General features: G+C 40.9%; 1 protein-coding gene across 5 annotated transcripts in view; it reads left to right on the forward strand.

The window, feature by feature from the left end:
• PARD3 (par-3 family cell polarity regulator) overlaps positions 1 to 15,783 on the forward strand; it is a 229,993-nt gene that overhangs the window by 115,680 nt on the left and 98,530 nt on the right. For all 5 annotated transcript variants that reach the window (XM_053468226.1, XM_053468228.1, XM_053468227.1 and 2 more), the window contains 4 exons: positions 197 to 235; positions 3,409 to 3,597; positions 5,471 to 5,638; positions 13,287 to 13,437. In XM_053468226.1, coding sequence (XP_053324201.1) covers positions 197 to 235; positions 3,409 to 3,597; positions 5,471 to 5,638; positions 13,287 to 13,437 — 547 coding nt within the window. The remainder of the gene's footprint in view (positions 1 to 196; positions 236 to 3,408; positions 3,598 to 5,470; positions 5,639 to 13,286; positions 13,438 to 15,783) is intronic.

The raw sequence follows: 15,783 nt of genomic DNA on the forward strand, positions 1-15,783 counted from the left end.
TATTTAACTCATGTGTCACTTCTTCTTAGTCCGTAAGTTCTCGTTCTGTTAGACTTTTTGAATGTAGGGACTGTAAGAAGCGCTGCAGAAATTGTTGGCGCCATATAAATAAAACATAATATCCCAAAATGTGCACAGTGAGCATCCTTGTTTTCGCTTGTTTCTTTAATCAAACTTCTCTTTCCTCCTTTTGTAGAATAACGAACCAAACCAGATACCAAACACGAGAGAATCGGTAAGAATTTATGAACCAATCTGAACTTTTTGTTTATGTATTTGTCGTTTGGTTCACTGCAGCCCATGAAAAAAAAATTAAAAAAAGGCTTTTTTTGTCTTTTGTCTGCAAAGTGGATCTGTCTGCGTATTTTCTAGAAATATGTATCAATCCTCTATAAATGTATAGACAGATTTATATGTATAAATAGTCTTTTTGGGGCAACTTTGTTATCCCTCTTTTTGTCTCCTTCAACCGCGCAAGTCCCAGGGGATGTGGGAAAAATAGCTTTTGCCGGCTTGGAGTTAAAGTTCAATTCATGGCACGCAGGAAACATGCGCGTTTCAGGGAATAGAAGAAACAACCGAGTTAATTCACTTTAAGGAAAAGATAATTGCGTTTATTTTAAATTCATAAACTAAACAAAACCTGATATCCAGTGTAATGTTATATCCAGCTCCGCTCAACAACCGCCCCACGAGCAAAAAAAAAAAGTAAAAATTTTTAATTTCAGCACAAATAAATCTTCTGCTGTTTAGTTTGGATATTACATATTCATTGTGCAATGTAATGTGTGTGTGTGTGTGTATATATATATATATATATATTATAATACATGCCTGGTTTAAGTGGTAGGGGTTAAATTGAAGCAGAATCCTGATGTAAGACAGTGATGTAATTAGACATCTAAGTTAGTTACTGTCACAACATAAAAACTTTAATTGAATAACACAACAAGCAGTCATGTGCTTGTCACAGAAACAGAATGTGATGACGGATCAGCCCCGTTCACCCCGTCTAGTCTCCCCGTTTTTCCTGCTTTAAAGACCCAAACCTTAATCAGTCGTGGGTCTCGTCGTAAATTCCGGAGCAATATGCCGATTCCATCCACATTCAGAGAGTTTGGTCTTTTTCTTAAGAGACATGAAAAATGGAGGGAAAAAAATGTGATACAGGCGTCCCTGGAGAATTTTGAGAACATATCACACAGTAACATGTGAGGTTTCATACTTTTTAGGTTCTTTAATACAAAAAAAAGTTGAAATGGCCAAAAAAAAAAAGGCTTGTTCCTTCGAGGAGGTCCTTGTATCTTGTAAAAATTGTCTCCGGGCAAAGCAATACAGACCCATTATACTTTCTCAGTGATCTTAAAAATAACCTTTTGGCAAATGATTTCCAACAGCCGCTGCCAGAATTGCGTAAAACAATCACCGCCACAAGTGGCGTATTAACTGCGATAATGGGAGTGACGAATTTCAATGTATATCAGCAAATAGAGTTCAATAAGCCTACGCTGACATGTGGATGGAATTAGCACTTTTTTCCCCGAGACAACATTGTAGTAATAGCTTCATATGAAAAAAGTAACTTACATCCAACAGTACATCTTAGTAAGGCGGTGCAAAGGTTTGAGTTAGAATAATAACAAAATTGCATAAGGACAGTTGTGTAGCAATATTTTTCTGCACTTTAAAATAGCCATTTTTTATATATAGATATATATATATATATATATTTAACCAAGTCCGCTGGTTAAATCTGTAATTTGCTGTTTCCATTACGTAGTCGCACTAAAGATTTCGGTTGTTCAAAGGCAGCTGAGATCTATAAGACTTTGATTTTATAGAATAAACAAAAAGAAGTATACAATGGCTTTAAGACCGAGCGATAGGACTTTGTCAAGTCTTAAATAGGCATGAGAGTCAGGCCTTCCTCTTATTTGAGATCGTTTTTTTCTTGCCAACAATGTTGCCCAAGTCCCAACCTCAAGTATTTCAGCGAGGAGCCATGACAGGAGTCATCCTGTAGACTAAACTTTAATACTGAAGCCAAATGTATTCAGCGTATTCAATCATTCCGCGATTCCTTATTAGAAATTATATACATGAGTGACTTCATTTGGCGTAAGTCATTGCCAATGACCTTTGTGCGGGGTAAATGTTTTGAATGATACGCGGGGCAGACCTAATGACTTGGGTTGTTAATGAATATGTAAGCAGGGAGACAGGAGTTAGCGCGAATGATTGAGTGTGAACTACCGTTAGCAGAATACAAAATCAACGTTATTTTAAAGCATATCACAGACCGGCCTTCCTGCTGAACTTTTATGTCGGAAAATGTCTTCTCTTGAATTTTTTTTACTCTACTTTTTTGTGTAATTCTTGAATTAAATCATAAAATAATCACCTGGACCCGCAGTTAACAGACGTTTATAGTACGACACCTTTAGAGTTTCCATCAGCCGCGCTCTGTCTCGTACTCGGAGCTTCCATTACAGCTGTATTTCTAAAGTAATTTAGGGTAAAAAAGCAATTTCCTTAGGAATTTGTATTAAAAAGTATCACTTTAGCGCATCCAAGCTGCCGAGATCACAGATGCATATCATGATTAGAGACTTATCCTTGGATTTGCAGACTATTTGAGAAGAAAAAGATGGACTTTACAATGTAGTCTCTTCACTCCATCATACATTTATAGATAAACATATTTGCTTCAGAAATATTGCCATCATCGTTTTATATAATGTCACATCTTGGACTAAGCACATTGCTTTCACTTCCATGTTTTTGGTGGGTAGTAATTATTGCGCATGCTCTTGGAGGGACAACACATGGTTGGAGAGTATATTGAGCTGGGTTCTCTAAGGGGCTTGAGTGACCAAGACTCCATGTCTAGAAGAAGGGGCCGTGTATGTATCTAATAAGCATAGCAAACGTAATACAAATCTCCACTTCATCCAACGTAGCAGTAATCTGAAAATCCGACCCCGACATTGGGGTTGGTTTTCGAAAAGTGTGAACCTTTTCACGTTCACTCGGATGTCAAAAGGGCTCAGAAAACCCACAACCAGGGCCATATTTTGTGTCTGCAATTTTTTGGCTCCACCGAAAATAGCGTAATTGTGCCGCATACTATGCACTTTAACAGCTATTTTCCCTCCCTGTCTGAAATGAAGCCTTCTGTATGAGTTGAACATCTGTGTCCGTCTTCATTTCTTGGCTCTCTGATGACTCAAGCATGTTCTTCTGTGACTATTTAAGTACAGAAAACCTTCTTTCCCGCACCTAGTTCGTTTAAGGACGCTGTAGGTTGTATCATAGTGAGGACTTTTATTGCTTTGTGTGACTTTACATGCTAAATGCTCCATCTTGCTGCTGATGTTTATATACATTGTATCTTTTTATTTGTTCTAGAAAATAGAAGACGACGATCTCGTTCTAACTCCTGATGGAACAAGAGAATTCTTAACGTTTGAAATTCCTCTGAATGACTCCGGTTCTGCCGGGCTTGGTGTTAGCGTGAAGGGAAATCGGTCAAAGGAAAACCACGCTGACCTGGGCATCTTCGTAAAGTCCATTATACACGGCGGAGCGGCCTCTAAGGTAAAGTTCTCAATGGGTGTTAATTCGGCTAAATTAAAATCCCATAATGCAAAAGAGACCTGAGGATAACTTACTGTTTGGAATAATATGGTTTACTTTATGCTGCCCTCTGATGTCACCATCTGGACATTCATTTTTTTAATCAAATATTGTCAAAGTTCAGAACTTTATTTTTTTGAAGGACTTTATTTCAGTGAATTTATTGGTCATTTAAAAAGATGGCCAGACATGCTAGGTATCTGTGAATGTGACTCGATTGCATTCTCCATGACGAGCTTGCTTTAGGATTTAAGTTCTTCTGGTCCTCTTCTGCTGCCCTTAAGGTGGTCGGGAAGATTGGCTGGTACATTGGTGGGAGGAAAGAGCTGGCATTTAGTTCTTCGTCTTTTGTTCCACGTTCTTGAAATGAGTCTAAATAAATCTAAAAGAGTTGGTTTGCTATTTTGGGCTAATTGGAGAAGTGAAAATAAAGTAGGTGACCGGTCCACTATAATGTTTCTGATTGTTATAAGCATCATTAAGGCAAAGAGCAGAACAAACTGAAATCTACAGCCTGCATTTCCAGCGTCTGATACCCAATGGAAACATTAATAAGCCATTAGACCCAAGGCATCAATTATTTTCCAAATAAAGAACAAATTATTAACTTTTCAGAGCTCTCAACCCCAAACAGGAGAACTTGTTTAATCCTATAAACAGCGCTGGGTTCCAGATCCCTCTGGTCCCTTAGTTATGTTTCTAAACATGGACAATTGTGAAACTTTGGCAGATAGCCATAGTAAAATTTTTAGTGTATATGAAACCCAAAGCTTCCGAGCGCCATGACTGTAATACCCACAGCCTTACTGATAAAATCAGCAGAAATAGGCTGATGCGTCGTATGCCGGTCAGCGCCATCTCCTATATTTGTACCTCAAAATCCAGTTGTACAGCGCTACGGAATTTGATGGCGCTATATAAAACAATAAATAATAATTTGACTTATTAACTATACCTGGGCTCTAGACCTGCAGATAAAAGGAATCCCCTGTCTATCTACCAGATAATGCAGTCTATAGTCCTAATGCACGTTATTCGTTATATATGAAACCTGAACTCCGTGCCCATCAGGCTTTGTAAACCTTCCATCAGAGAGCACCTTTATATTATTAAATGTTTAAAAATGTCTTCTATTTCCATGGAAATCTAGAGATACTTAATGAAAATGGTTGTGTCAATAAAAGGTGTGTTAGACGCAGGAAAACTTGAGTTACTTTGTTGTGTATAATATATACCCACGCGTTCCTTAAATCAGAGAAACATTGCGTATTATATTACTGCAAACTTATAGCAGGTGGACGTTCCTTTGATAAATCAGTATATTTAACAATTATAAATGATTGATTTATAATCTGTATTATGTATGTTTAAATGTTCAGCTCACCTACTGTAAGAGAGGAGATATTTAAAGTGAGTTTCCGTTTAAGACCTGTAAGCTACGTCCCTTTAAACATTATTTAAGACGTGGAAGCCAAGTCCCTTTAAACATGATCCAGTTCGGTTAGCGTGGAGGCTTTTTACTAACCCAGTGATAATCGTTTCTGATGTTCTGATCGCGCTGTCTATTCTTTATGCCCTCGGAGTCCTTTAGAGCGTACGACGGCAGTACAGCTGTGATGGCGGGGCGCTTTAGCACAGTCACCCCGTCATCTGGGCACCAGCCCTTAACATCTCCCAGCTCCGCTTCCCACGTATGTTTTCCACATGCTGTACTGCGGGCCTTTCATCTATTCAGCGAGTCTCTACATCATGTTGTTCAAACTGCAGAATATAGTATCCTTACTACATGGCATAAGGAATAAAAGCCTTTCTTTCTTGTGTTTTATTCTTAAAGGACGGGAGGCTTCGTGTTAATGATCAGCTGGTGGCAGTCAATGGCGAGTCTCTTTTGGGTAAAACGAATCAAGATGCCATGGAGACGCTACGGAAGTCCATGTCAACGGAAGGGAACAAGCGGGGCATGATCCAGCTTATCGTAGCACGAAGGGTAAAACGGAACGAGGTAAAGAGCTTCACTCTCTCCCTGAGCTTTGTTTTTGTTGGCTGTACATAATTCTGCATGAAAGCGCCAGATACCCGGTCTGCCTTTTGGGTTTTATATACAGCAGTTTAGACCAAACTGGTAGATCTTGCACAACTTAGACGGCTTATGAGCTCTTCAGGCTTGATTTCAACTATACAGCATTAACTCACCTGAATGACAACCTATTATGCCTATTACACAAAGTGCCTTCAGCATTCTCTACAGAGGAATACAGGACCCAAAACATATTTGACAGCCCTTACGTCTGTGGAGTTAAATAGATTGTTAGCTTTATGTCCCTGACAGCCAAAAGCCAGAAATGAGCAAATTCAGATTAAGAGTATTGAACTGGAAGGAGGCCGTATTGCTATCCTAATGTATATAGAGTATATTGATCTGTGATCTGGGCCTCCCACCATGTAGCCTTTTCCAGCTTTAATACGCCTTTAAGCCACAGCGTTCTTGTGTGAAATACTCTACAAAACCCTCCGGTCCCATCCTTTTAGTAGGATGACGTACAGGCCATTGGTACGGACGGGTCTCCTCATGGCTCAGAGCCGAGCCACAAAGCAGGTTATGCCTTTCTTTCCAAGTGAATGTTTAACGCTGATACATAGTATGCCACGTTTACCAACACTTATACATCTATACAGAGCACACTACGTCCTATTAAGTGATCGCTAAGGAGACTTTTTTTGTAGAGCTATGAGACTGCCTGTCCACTTCTAATCTGACGAGAAGATTCTCTTAGCTCCCTGGTGGAAGTCTTCCATGTTTAAGGGTACATACGAGCTGAGTTTTGTGTATTTTCATCTTCTGGGGCTGGTTGAGGAGATCTCTACTGACCTCCCAGTCGCAGCGCCCGTGCGGTTCCCATGCAGCTGATTGAAGCAGATAGCTGCCAAATGATGTCATCTTGGTTGCCAAGTTATTAGCCAAGCATAGAACGGATTAAGCGCTCGGTGTAATAAGTGGAAAGTCAGGGATTTTCAAAGCTGATTTTCTCAAAAGGTATAGACACTTCCTTAAGTCATCTTAAATCATTCTGCAAGTGTAATCATTTTATGTTTTCTATTTTAGTGGAATTCACAAAGTCTTTGAAAGAGTTGAAAAGACTTAACCCGATTCTAACATTCATGATTTGCTGTCGTAAGACTTCTAGAGCTTAGTTTAATAAATGAAAGAAAATAATAAGAAACCAAACTCTTTGCGCTTCTTAAAGGGGGACTCTCAAAAAAAAGTCACATAAATAGCAACTTTATGATTTGTGTCGCGGCTGTTCTCGCCTGCCCGTGAATCTCTATTTTCGAAGCTGGTTCTCGCTAGATGCCTCCTGGGGATGGAAACTTGGCACTGGTTGCATCGTGTGCAGCGTAATCATTTAAGTATTTATGCTAAAGTTGGCGGTTAACCTTCTTATACAAGCCACGTCTTCTCACAACAATTGCACAATGACTCACGGATGGCCCATGTCACGTTGGCTCAGGCCAGCACCATCACTCGATGCCCAGAGTCTGCTAGGAATGGCACACAACCGTATGGAACGCGTGTAAATCACAACCAGATTCAAGTAACAAGAACCCACATAGCACACAGTACAAGATACCCTACTGACAATATAAGTATTTCATGTGGTTTTGGGCAAGCGTATGAATGTTTCCAACTAGAATACTATTTATTCTGAACCTGAATCTTCAGGTGGAAAGACGGCGGTGGCTGGACATGGGGGACAGGAAGATCTATAATAGAAGCTGTTTGAGAGACTTTTATAAATGATCTTCATACACAATACCGGTGAACCGCCTGCTTATTAACACAAGTGATAAATGCAGGGAGTTAATGAAAGTCCGTGGTAGGTCCTGCAGTGACGGCCGCCGTTGGTGTTGGGTGTTTGAAGTATTGGCTGTAGCTCGTTGTTAGACCTTAATGAGGCTCCTCTCGGCAGTTTTATTAAAGTTTGTCTTAAATTCCAGAGGAACCCGTTGCTTGGCCCTGATTATATGTGATGCTTTTATAGGGTAGAATCTCCAAATTTAAATACTTATTTATTTTAAACATAGGGTTGTTATATTTCGCTTTCTTTCAGGTTGCACATTTCTGTAATATCTGCTGACTATATATATAAACAAGGCGTTTCATACTGTAGTATGGCTTTTATTGCCCACACTGTAATGCGTAGGCAGTCCTTTATCATTAAATGTTTAATTAAAATGTCATCGCGCTATGTGGTTATCAGTGAGATTATGCAAAAACAAATTAGGATTCCTATACGTGCCAACCAGGCCAAGAGCAGAGACTGGCTGGTTACTGAATATACGTTTCTGATCCCCCTTGTCTACCTCCTAGCCTCCTCTTTTCCTGGGGCAGCCGTTCAGCGTGGCGATGCCTCTCCAGGTTAACCCCATCTCTGGCGGTAGGTAGTATTTGTAGATAGTAAATTTGGCGTTTCGATGGATGGTTGTGAGAGCTCTTCTTCAGGTGGTGGGATGGAGGGACCATCTGGGGCTCCTGGTGACTGCAGCGCATTAATCGTTGGACTCCCTTTGTCCTGCGTCTTCTCGTCACGTCCGTGATTGAAGCATGTTAAACACATGTGCCCCAGCTGTGCCTCTGCTCTCGTCGCTCAGATTCATGTCGTTTTCATTTGGGGCGGGAAATCATTTTCCTTCCATTCTCATTGAAAGCGGTTATAATCCATACAGACAGTGCAACTGCTATACGATCCGGTTTCCTTCTTTAACTGTAGACGTGACACGGGCTGCATATTGTACCCTTAAAAAAATAATCTGACTTAACCTTTTGCTTTCTGATGCACTAAACTGTCTGTCAATCAAAGGCTGAATGCAATAATTTGCACACAGAGGCCGGTATTGAGTGACTGTTATTAAAGTCAGCCATTAAGCCTCATGGGGCCGCTATTGTCTGTTCTGTATTATTTGGCAATAGCCTTTCCTTGTTCTATGGGGAGATCAGCTTCCTTTTCTTTTCTTTTTTTGTTGAGATGTCTCACCAGGGATACGGAAAATGAACTCCGAAGTAATATGAATCATCGTGAAATGTTTATTCTGTACAGAAAAGAGACCCCCACGGTGACAAACCCCTTTCACCAGCGTGTAGAGGACATTCCCCAAATTCAGTCTGAGCTTTAGGTACTGTAGATACCCGAAGTGTTAATCGTGCTTCTTAAAGCTCTAGGAGAACTCCTGTATTAACCGTTTTTTACATAATTGTATAATTTAGTTTTAGTTGTTCCTGGGAGGGTTTTGCCTCAACTCATATATGGCAAAATCAGCCTAAAATGTAACCTTTTCGATGCTCTCTCAAACTAATATACACATGCCTTTATGTGTATTTAATGCATTAATAAGGACCTGGGTACTTTTGTTGCATGTCTTTCCTGGCAATTAGGTAAAAATAATGATTATGAATGCTTTTCTTTCCAAAATGAACTTTAATGAGCAATGCATTAAAGTGTTCACCATCACAATGAAAGATGTGCTGCCTTTTGTCACGCAATGAAATATATATTATATACAGAAACATTACAGGCCAATTTATCAGCCGATGCGTTATTTATCATCGCTTAGGCTTGTCACCCGTTTAAAAGGATTGCAGAATAATCGTGCTACTTACTTTTCCAGTCCGCCTGTGGTGTCTAAGTCACGGAGAGATTACACCTGTTTGATTTTAAGATCTTCCGGTACGTGAGAAACGAAATGTTTCTTTGTATCGCCGCTTTCTGTGTTTTCTGCTCGTCTGTTGCATTGTATTCTGAAATATGTATTTTATTTAAAAGCTGATTATGAGGGTGTTGCAGGTTGTTGGAATCTATCGCGTTATTGATTCTTCCAGCGCTCCGGCTGCAAACACCATGTAGCTGTCTCTTCTTGTATAAATAAATCATAGCTTAAGAGCTGGCTCGGGATGGGTAATATCTCCCGTTATAAATGAACTAGCTGGATAGAATATTCACCGCCATTTTCAATCAGTGGGATGTATTCACTAACCTGGGAGTCGATGTTATCTACTCCTGGATTTATCTGTGTATTATTTATGGTCAGCTGGTGCGGGTTTCTCCTCTTGATCGCTGGGAACTCTCTAGATTTACCCCGGGGCCCGGGATATCAGAGCCGATTACCAGGCTGTGTGTGTTAAATATACAGGCGATGGTGTGCTGTTTGGCCCCTTGCAGATCCCGCCCCGCACCTAGCCCCTTAACCTGCGTACCTTATCCCTGCTTCCTATAAGAGGTGGCAGCCGGCAGGTTCCCGGGTCTGTGCGTAGGTAACAGGGAGATTTCTATAAGTTTCGTAGGGCCAGTCTAGCCCTTTATACACGTTAACCCGTGGCCACAAATTTAAGATGCTTGGCCCAGTGTTCAGGCTCTTCAAATCTGCAGATTTCAGGGGGTTCGTACAATATTTCCACCCCATAAAATGTTGGCAAACTCTCTTAATTTCACCTTATTTCCCCGTTTATCTCCCCTCTGCTTCCAACAGCTCCGGAGCAGTGATTAATTCATGTTTTAGTGAAGCTGTCACTCCTAATCTGCATTTTATGTAAAAACTAATAAAACAAATCCTTATTTTGCAATTTAAACCTTATTGAGTCTAATTCACCGGCACTGCAAGTTTATTGTTCTCCCGCAGATCTGACGTGCTTCCAATTGTAATTGCGTTGACCCTTTATTGCAGTAACTCTCCCCGGCGCTTATCAAACAGGGAGAGATAAGGCCGCCATTCAGAGCTTCATTAAATATCTCATTTGTATTGCGGAGCGGGGGGGAGTCGTAGCCAGCTCCGTGAACCCCTCTGCTCGTGGTCTCGTATGCTTGGAACGCAGAGTTGTCTTTATTGAATCCCTCCTTAATTCTGTGTCTGGCTGAGCTCCGGTCCCCAACATGCCATATGTTTGTGCATTCGGTTGTCTTTAAAGCCGCTGTTAAAGCCTTCTGTAATTTCTTTTAGAAATGAGTGTCCATTAATTCATGGGTGGATCTCCCAAACTGAATGGGTTAATCCAGACTAGCAAATTATTCTATAAAAGAGACATATTTTTGCGAAGATTTATATTGACGAGTAGCACGGCTTCTGTAACAGGTGTGCTGCGTTTGGGGCACCTGGAAATTAATATCATTAAATACATATAAAACCGTCTGACTAAAATACTTGGAACGGTTTAACATAGATGTTCTCTTGAAAGGTATATATATGTGTATATATATATGTGTATATATATATAGATATATTTATATTATCAATACCGGAGGTTTTCCCATCAAAAATGCATGTCTAGGAGTATATCAGCACAATGGGGAAAATAATATTTTGAAATTATATAGAATATGTATATGTGTGTGTATAGATATGTATATATATATAACAGATTAATTATGCAGTGGCCAGTCATTACCCGCTACTAAATTCACGGGATTCAACTCTAGACAGTGTGTGAAATGGCTCAGAAACATAAGGAAAATAATAAACTCGCTGAACCATTTTTCTATTTTTCAGTAGGTGGTCCGCGTGCTATCTATAGATTGTATAGAATAGCCAGTTTAAGGCACTTTAAAGCATTTTAGTCTAGACATTATATAGAATGAGCGGTTTCCGAGTTTGCCGTAATAGTGGGTAATTGGTTACGACTGCCGCGGGTTATCAGGTCCACGTATCTGGCTTATTCTCCTTGGGTTAAGTGGGATGTAGGATGGATGCGACAATTGTAGGAACCCACTAGTAAAATAGTTAGAAATTCTGTCTTTTAAGGTAGAATATTAACTTATAAGCAGCTCAGTCCTGGCTGCGTCTCTGATCTTAATGCGTCCTGCTTGCTGATAATTATACGCAACCTATAATTACTGCGGTCAGACATGAATGTCTCCAAATCCCTCGTTTTACCTTCTATACCTTAAATATACGTTTATCGTCTGAACAGCACTTTGCATTGTTTACGTGCGTTTTAAGAATATCTTGGAGTGTTGACTAAACATCGAAATGCTTCTTTCCGAGCGACATGGTGAAAGGAAACGTTTTAGGAGGAAAACCGATTTGTCTTTTGGGAAAAAAAGAATGACAAGAAGATGGCAAGTGGGCTGCAGTTCTTTGTAAAAGCCGGAGTGTAAACATGCAATTATTTCTAGTAATATCCCTTAAACCGTGTGTTATAGGCAGAGTAATAACGTTTCTGCTGCCATTAAGTGCTCTATAAAAATAAATAAATAAAACTTGGCAGGAAATTGCCTCCGATCCAAAAATAACGTTTACATCCAGTGTTGGTGTTCGTGGTTTACACCGGCAGCTTCCGACAGGCGTTATCTGCCGGAATGTGGGGATTCTGAGTGGGATATTTGATGGGCTTTGACAGCTGCAGCGTTACCCGCGAGCGCAGCGGTTATACTCCGAGCCGGGATTCTGCGCTCACTTTTGTGGGCGACGGTTCTGTTTACGTAACACTCGATGAAGAATGTGATTATTTACAAGTGAATACAAGACACGGGTCTCGGTACAAAAGGATCTGCCCGTCTCCGCCGTCCGCTTCCCGCCTTCTCATCTTTTCCGTAACAAATAGACCGGGGGGGGGCTGACATCTGTAACTAGTATGCGCTCAATTCACTTGTGTTTCTCATACAAAGACACGCGTGATGCAAACGTCTCTACACATAATATAGCATGAGGAGGTTCTGTAGCCTTTGGGTTGGTAATAGACAACCCAATAAATGTATAATAATACATATCTATAATATATATATATATATATATAATCGTCTGTAAACCCTTTGATCTGCGGCCGGTGAGAGGGGTGGGGGCAACTCTTTTGGAAAGTAATGCAGTGGTCTCTTTTTTTTGCACTTATTTATATTTTGTTTTTGCCAAAAGGTTACGTTTTCCTGACTTCTTTAACCGTTATTATCACCTGCATAAATCCTTCACCCTAATCGATACAGCTCATATATTAACCTATTGTAAACTGTCTTAGATATGGTTATGCGCGCTTATAAACAAGCACCGGATCATGAACGCAGCTAACGGGCTCCCCGAATGCACCTGTTATTGTTTAGTCATTTGCTTTTGCTTAATACTTTTTTTTTTATTATTATTATAAATGGTCTGTAAAGTAGAACAGAGAATGTTAGGATCTCCAAAGTTCTAGGGTATAATAAAAACTGGAAACACTACAAAAAATGGGGCTCTCTTTAAAGAAATACTAAAGAACGTTTGGGGCCTTTCTTCTTATATTCACCAACAAACCCTTCCTACTCATGGTTGCCACACAAGTACCTAAATCAATATATGTTTTTTTTTAGTACAGCTCCCCACAAAGAATTAAAAACGCCCAATTTCGTATACGCGGTTAGTCTGATATAATCATGGGAACGATCTTTGTGCCATTTCTTTTTCCCTTAAAGGGGTTGAGATAGGACAGCGGCACCACAGGAGGTGGACTACAAAAAGACACAGAAAGTTGCCCATTAAGCAGAGCTGTCACTGCAAATTATTTTGGCGCAGGGTGAAAAGTTCCAGCTCATTCTCTACCCAGCCGGGTGCAAGCCTCGGGCTCGTTGTTATGCTGCCCCCATGCTGTTAAGTAGACCGTCGGCACTCATATCCCTTCTTTCCTGATTGTACAGTTGGAGTCACCTGGAAGCCCCTCCGGTCCTGAATTACCCGGCGAGACAATGCTGGATGACCGGGAACGCAGAATATCCCACTCCATGTATAGCGGCATCGAAGGCTTTGACGAATCGCCCACAAGGAACGCCGCGTTAAGTAGGATAATGGGTGAGCTGGATAGACTCTACTAATCATGTCATGTTTTTGTCATTTTTGCTGTTCATTGGAGAGTGATTAATGTATTATTTACAACGGCGACAGGCAGCATACAGCATCCACAAACCGATTCGTATTCTAAACGCACCAAACAGAGCAGAAATTCACCAACATAATCAGCTTCGTGGGCCCTGTGCCGTTCCACAGAAAGCCGTTGACGCCTTGGGGTCTTACGGCTTCCTAGCAAGGTAGACATTAGTGGCCGAGTCTTTCACGGCATTCCACCCACCAAATGTAAAAGCCAGGTCAAATGAAGTGCGCATGCACATGGTGTCTGTACTGCAAAGGGAACATATACATGCAGAATGGTTTGTAAAAAGGCACAATCACAGAAGGTGAACTACAAAACAGGGGAGCCCTTACTTTAGTGATGAAATGCGTTAAAGGAACCTTGTAGGTCACATGAGAAAACCATGGTGGATTGTGGTCTTCGGTTAAGTTGTTTCCCGGCAGACTTTTCTCCCATAACCCGTCACGGTTTCATTTCCTACAACAGAAGGTACATTTTGGTTACAGGAAAGCTGTGAAATTAGACTGGTGGTAAATAAATCTCAGAACGAGCGCTCTACAACGCCGGACGGAACTATGCTCCTAGTCTTGGTGATTGACCCAAAATGTCTATAAACGGTGTGTATTATCCAAACTCTGTCGGAAAGCCAGCCGGCATGCGCGGGTCTGTGTACATGCAGTGTGTAGAACCGGTCATTCGAGTGCCGTCCGCGAGCTGCTTGCCTTTGGAGTTTTCGGTGCGTTAGCTCTGGAAGCGTATAGGTAATTTTCTGCATCCCGTGCTTTTGCATTCAGCACCATACTGTCTCCGCCGTCCCCCGGGGCCAGCGAGGTTATTAGCACTTGCTCTGCAGCGGTTCGGCTTTCCCTTAACAGACCTGGTTAATAAAGACATGTCTTACCGCGGGAGAAGTCGGATTAACCGAGCAGCCCGTCGTGGGATTCGTTTGTGCAGATTTTCAAATTTAGAAAACAATGAGCTGTTTGATTAAAACTGCTCCTGACGTTAAAAGCCCCTCTTCCCATCGCCACAGTGTAGTTTTTTTTTCCCTTTTAAATATAAAGACTTAGAGTCATTAGATCAGTTAAACTCCAGCTTTCTCTAATGATCTCATTAAAGTGGTAATTAAAAAAATAAATAATGGCATTTTTGGAGGGTGTTTTGTAACGCGATTGCCCTTTTCTGAATTGCATTTTTCTGAACAGAGGTCACAACACCATGCAATATGTCTGTAATCAATGTTAAAAATTATTAAACCCGTATATGATTATAATTTGCGATATATTTAGATGCAGCCACAAAAATATGTTTTAAAAAACTTTTTGGGAAAGTAAACCCGTTTACCTCAGATATAATATGAAAGCTGAGTTGTAGGCGTTTAGAAATCACTGTTTTTACTTCCTACCGCCAGTTATAGATGTCGTAGAGGGACAAACCAGGCCCGGTCTGTCAATCCTGGGCAAGTGTCTGGCAGGCTGCATGCAGACACTCACTCACACTCACACTCACACTCACTCACACACACACACACACACGCTCACTCACACACTCAGGGTGTACGCGGGGGAACTGGATTATCAGGGAGCACGGCCGGTCTAACACCTGCTGCGATATCACCTGTTCACTTACATGCTAAGCATCATCTCGAGGAACACTTCTTTTTATTGTTCGTTTCAGTCATGTTTTAATCTTTTTGAGTTTCTCATTTATTTGCACTATTTGGTAGATCCCTGAATATGTCACTTTACAATTAATGTAGTTATTGGAACCAGAGGTAGACAAATAAAGCCTTTCCTATAATAACTTGCAATAAAAATGATCTATTAGCAATAATAGTATTTCTCATTCTCCTGGTGTTCACTTCTGCTTTGCTATTTTTTGGGGATCATTGTTTCCTTAGCGGGTAAATCCGTTGCGTTTATCCTTGTTGGGTACTCTCAGTATTCACAAAACCGTGAGTATCTGTGCTATTTAGAGAGAAAAGACGGCGTTCCGGAGTCCGGGATACACCGGGATAATTTGGGTCTGCGCACGTTAACATCTGTCTAACAGGGCTGGGGTTTTATTTCTCCGGGCACGGGGCCAGCATTCCGCTTTATGAGGACCCACGAGACCAAAAATCTTTTGTTTCTCGATATCGATATCCATTAATAAGAGTTTACAGCAGTTAAAACCTGTTTATGTAACCTTAAAATTACTACCTCTGCTGCGTGCCTCGGCCAGTTTTATTAATCTGAGCCGGTGCAAGTTTATTGCATTGGGTGCCATGGGGGAGGAAAAAAAGCTTA

This window comes from Spea bombifrons, chromosome 5 (assembly GCF_027358695.1).
Source record: "Spea bombifrons isolate aSpeBom1 chromosome 5, aSpeBom1.2.pri, whole genome shotgun sequence".
NCBI lineage: Eukaryota > Metazoa > Chordata > Amphibia > Anura > Pelobatidae > Spea > Spea bombifrons.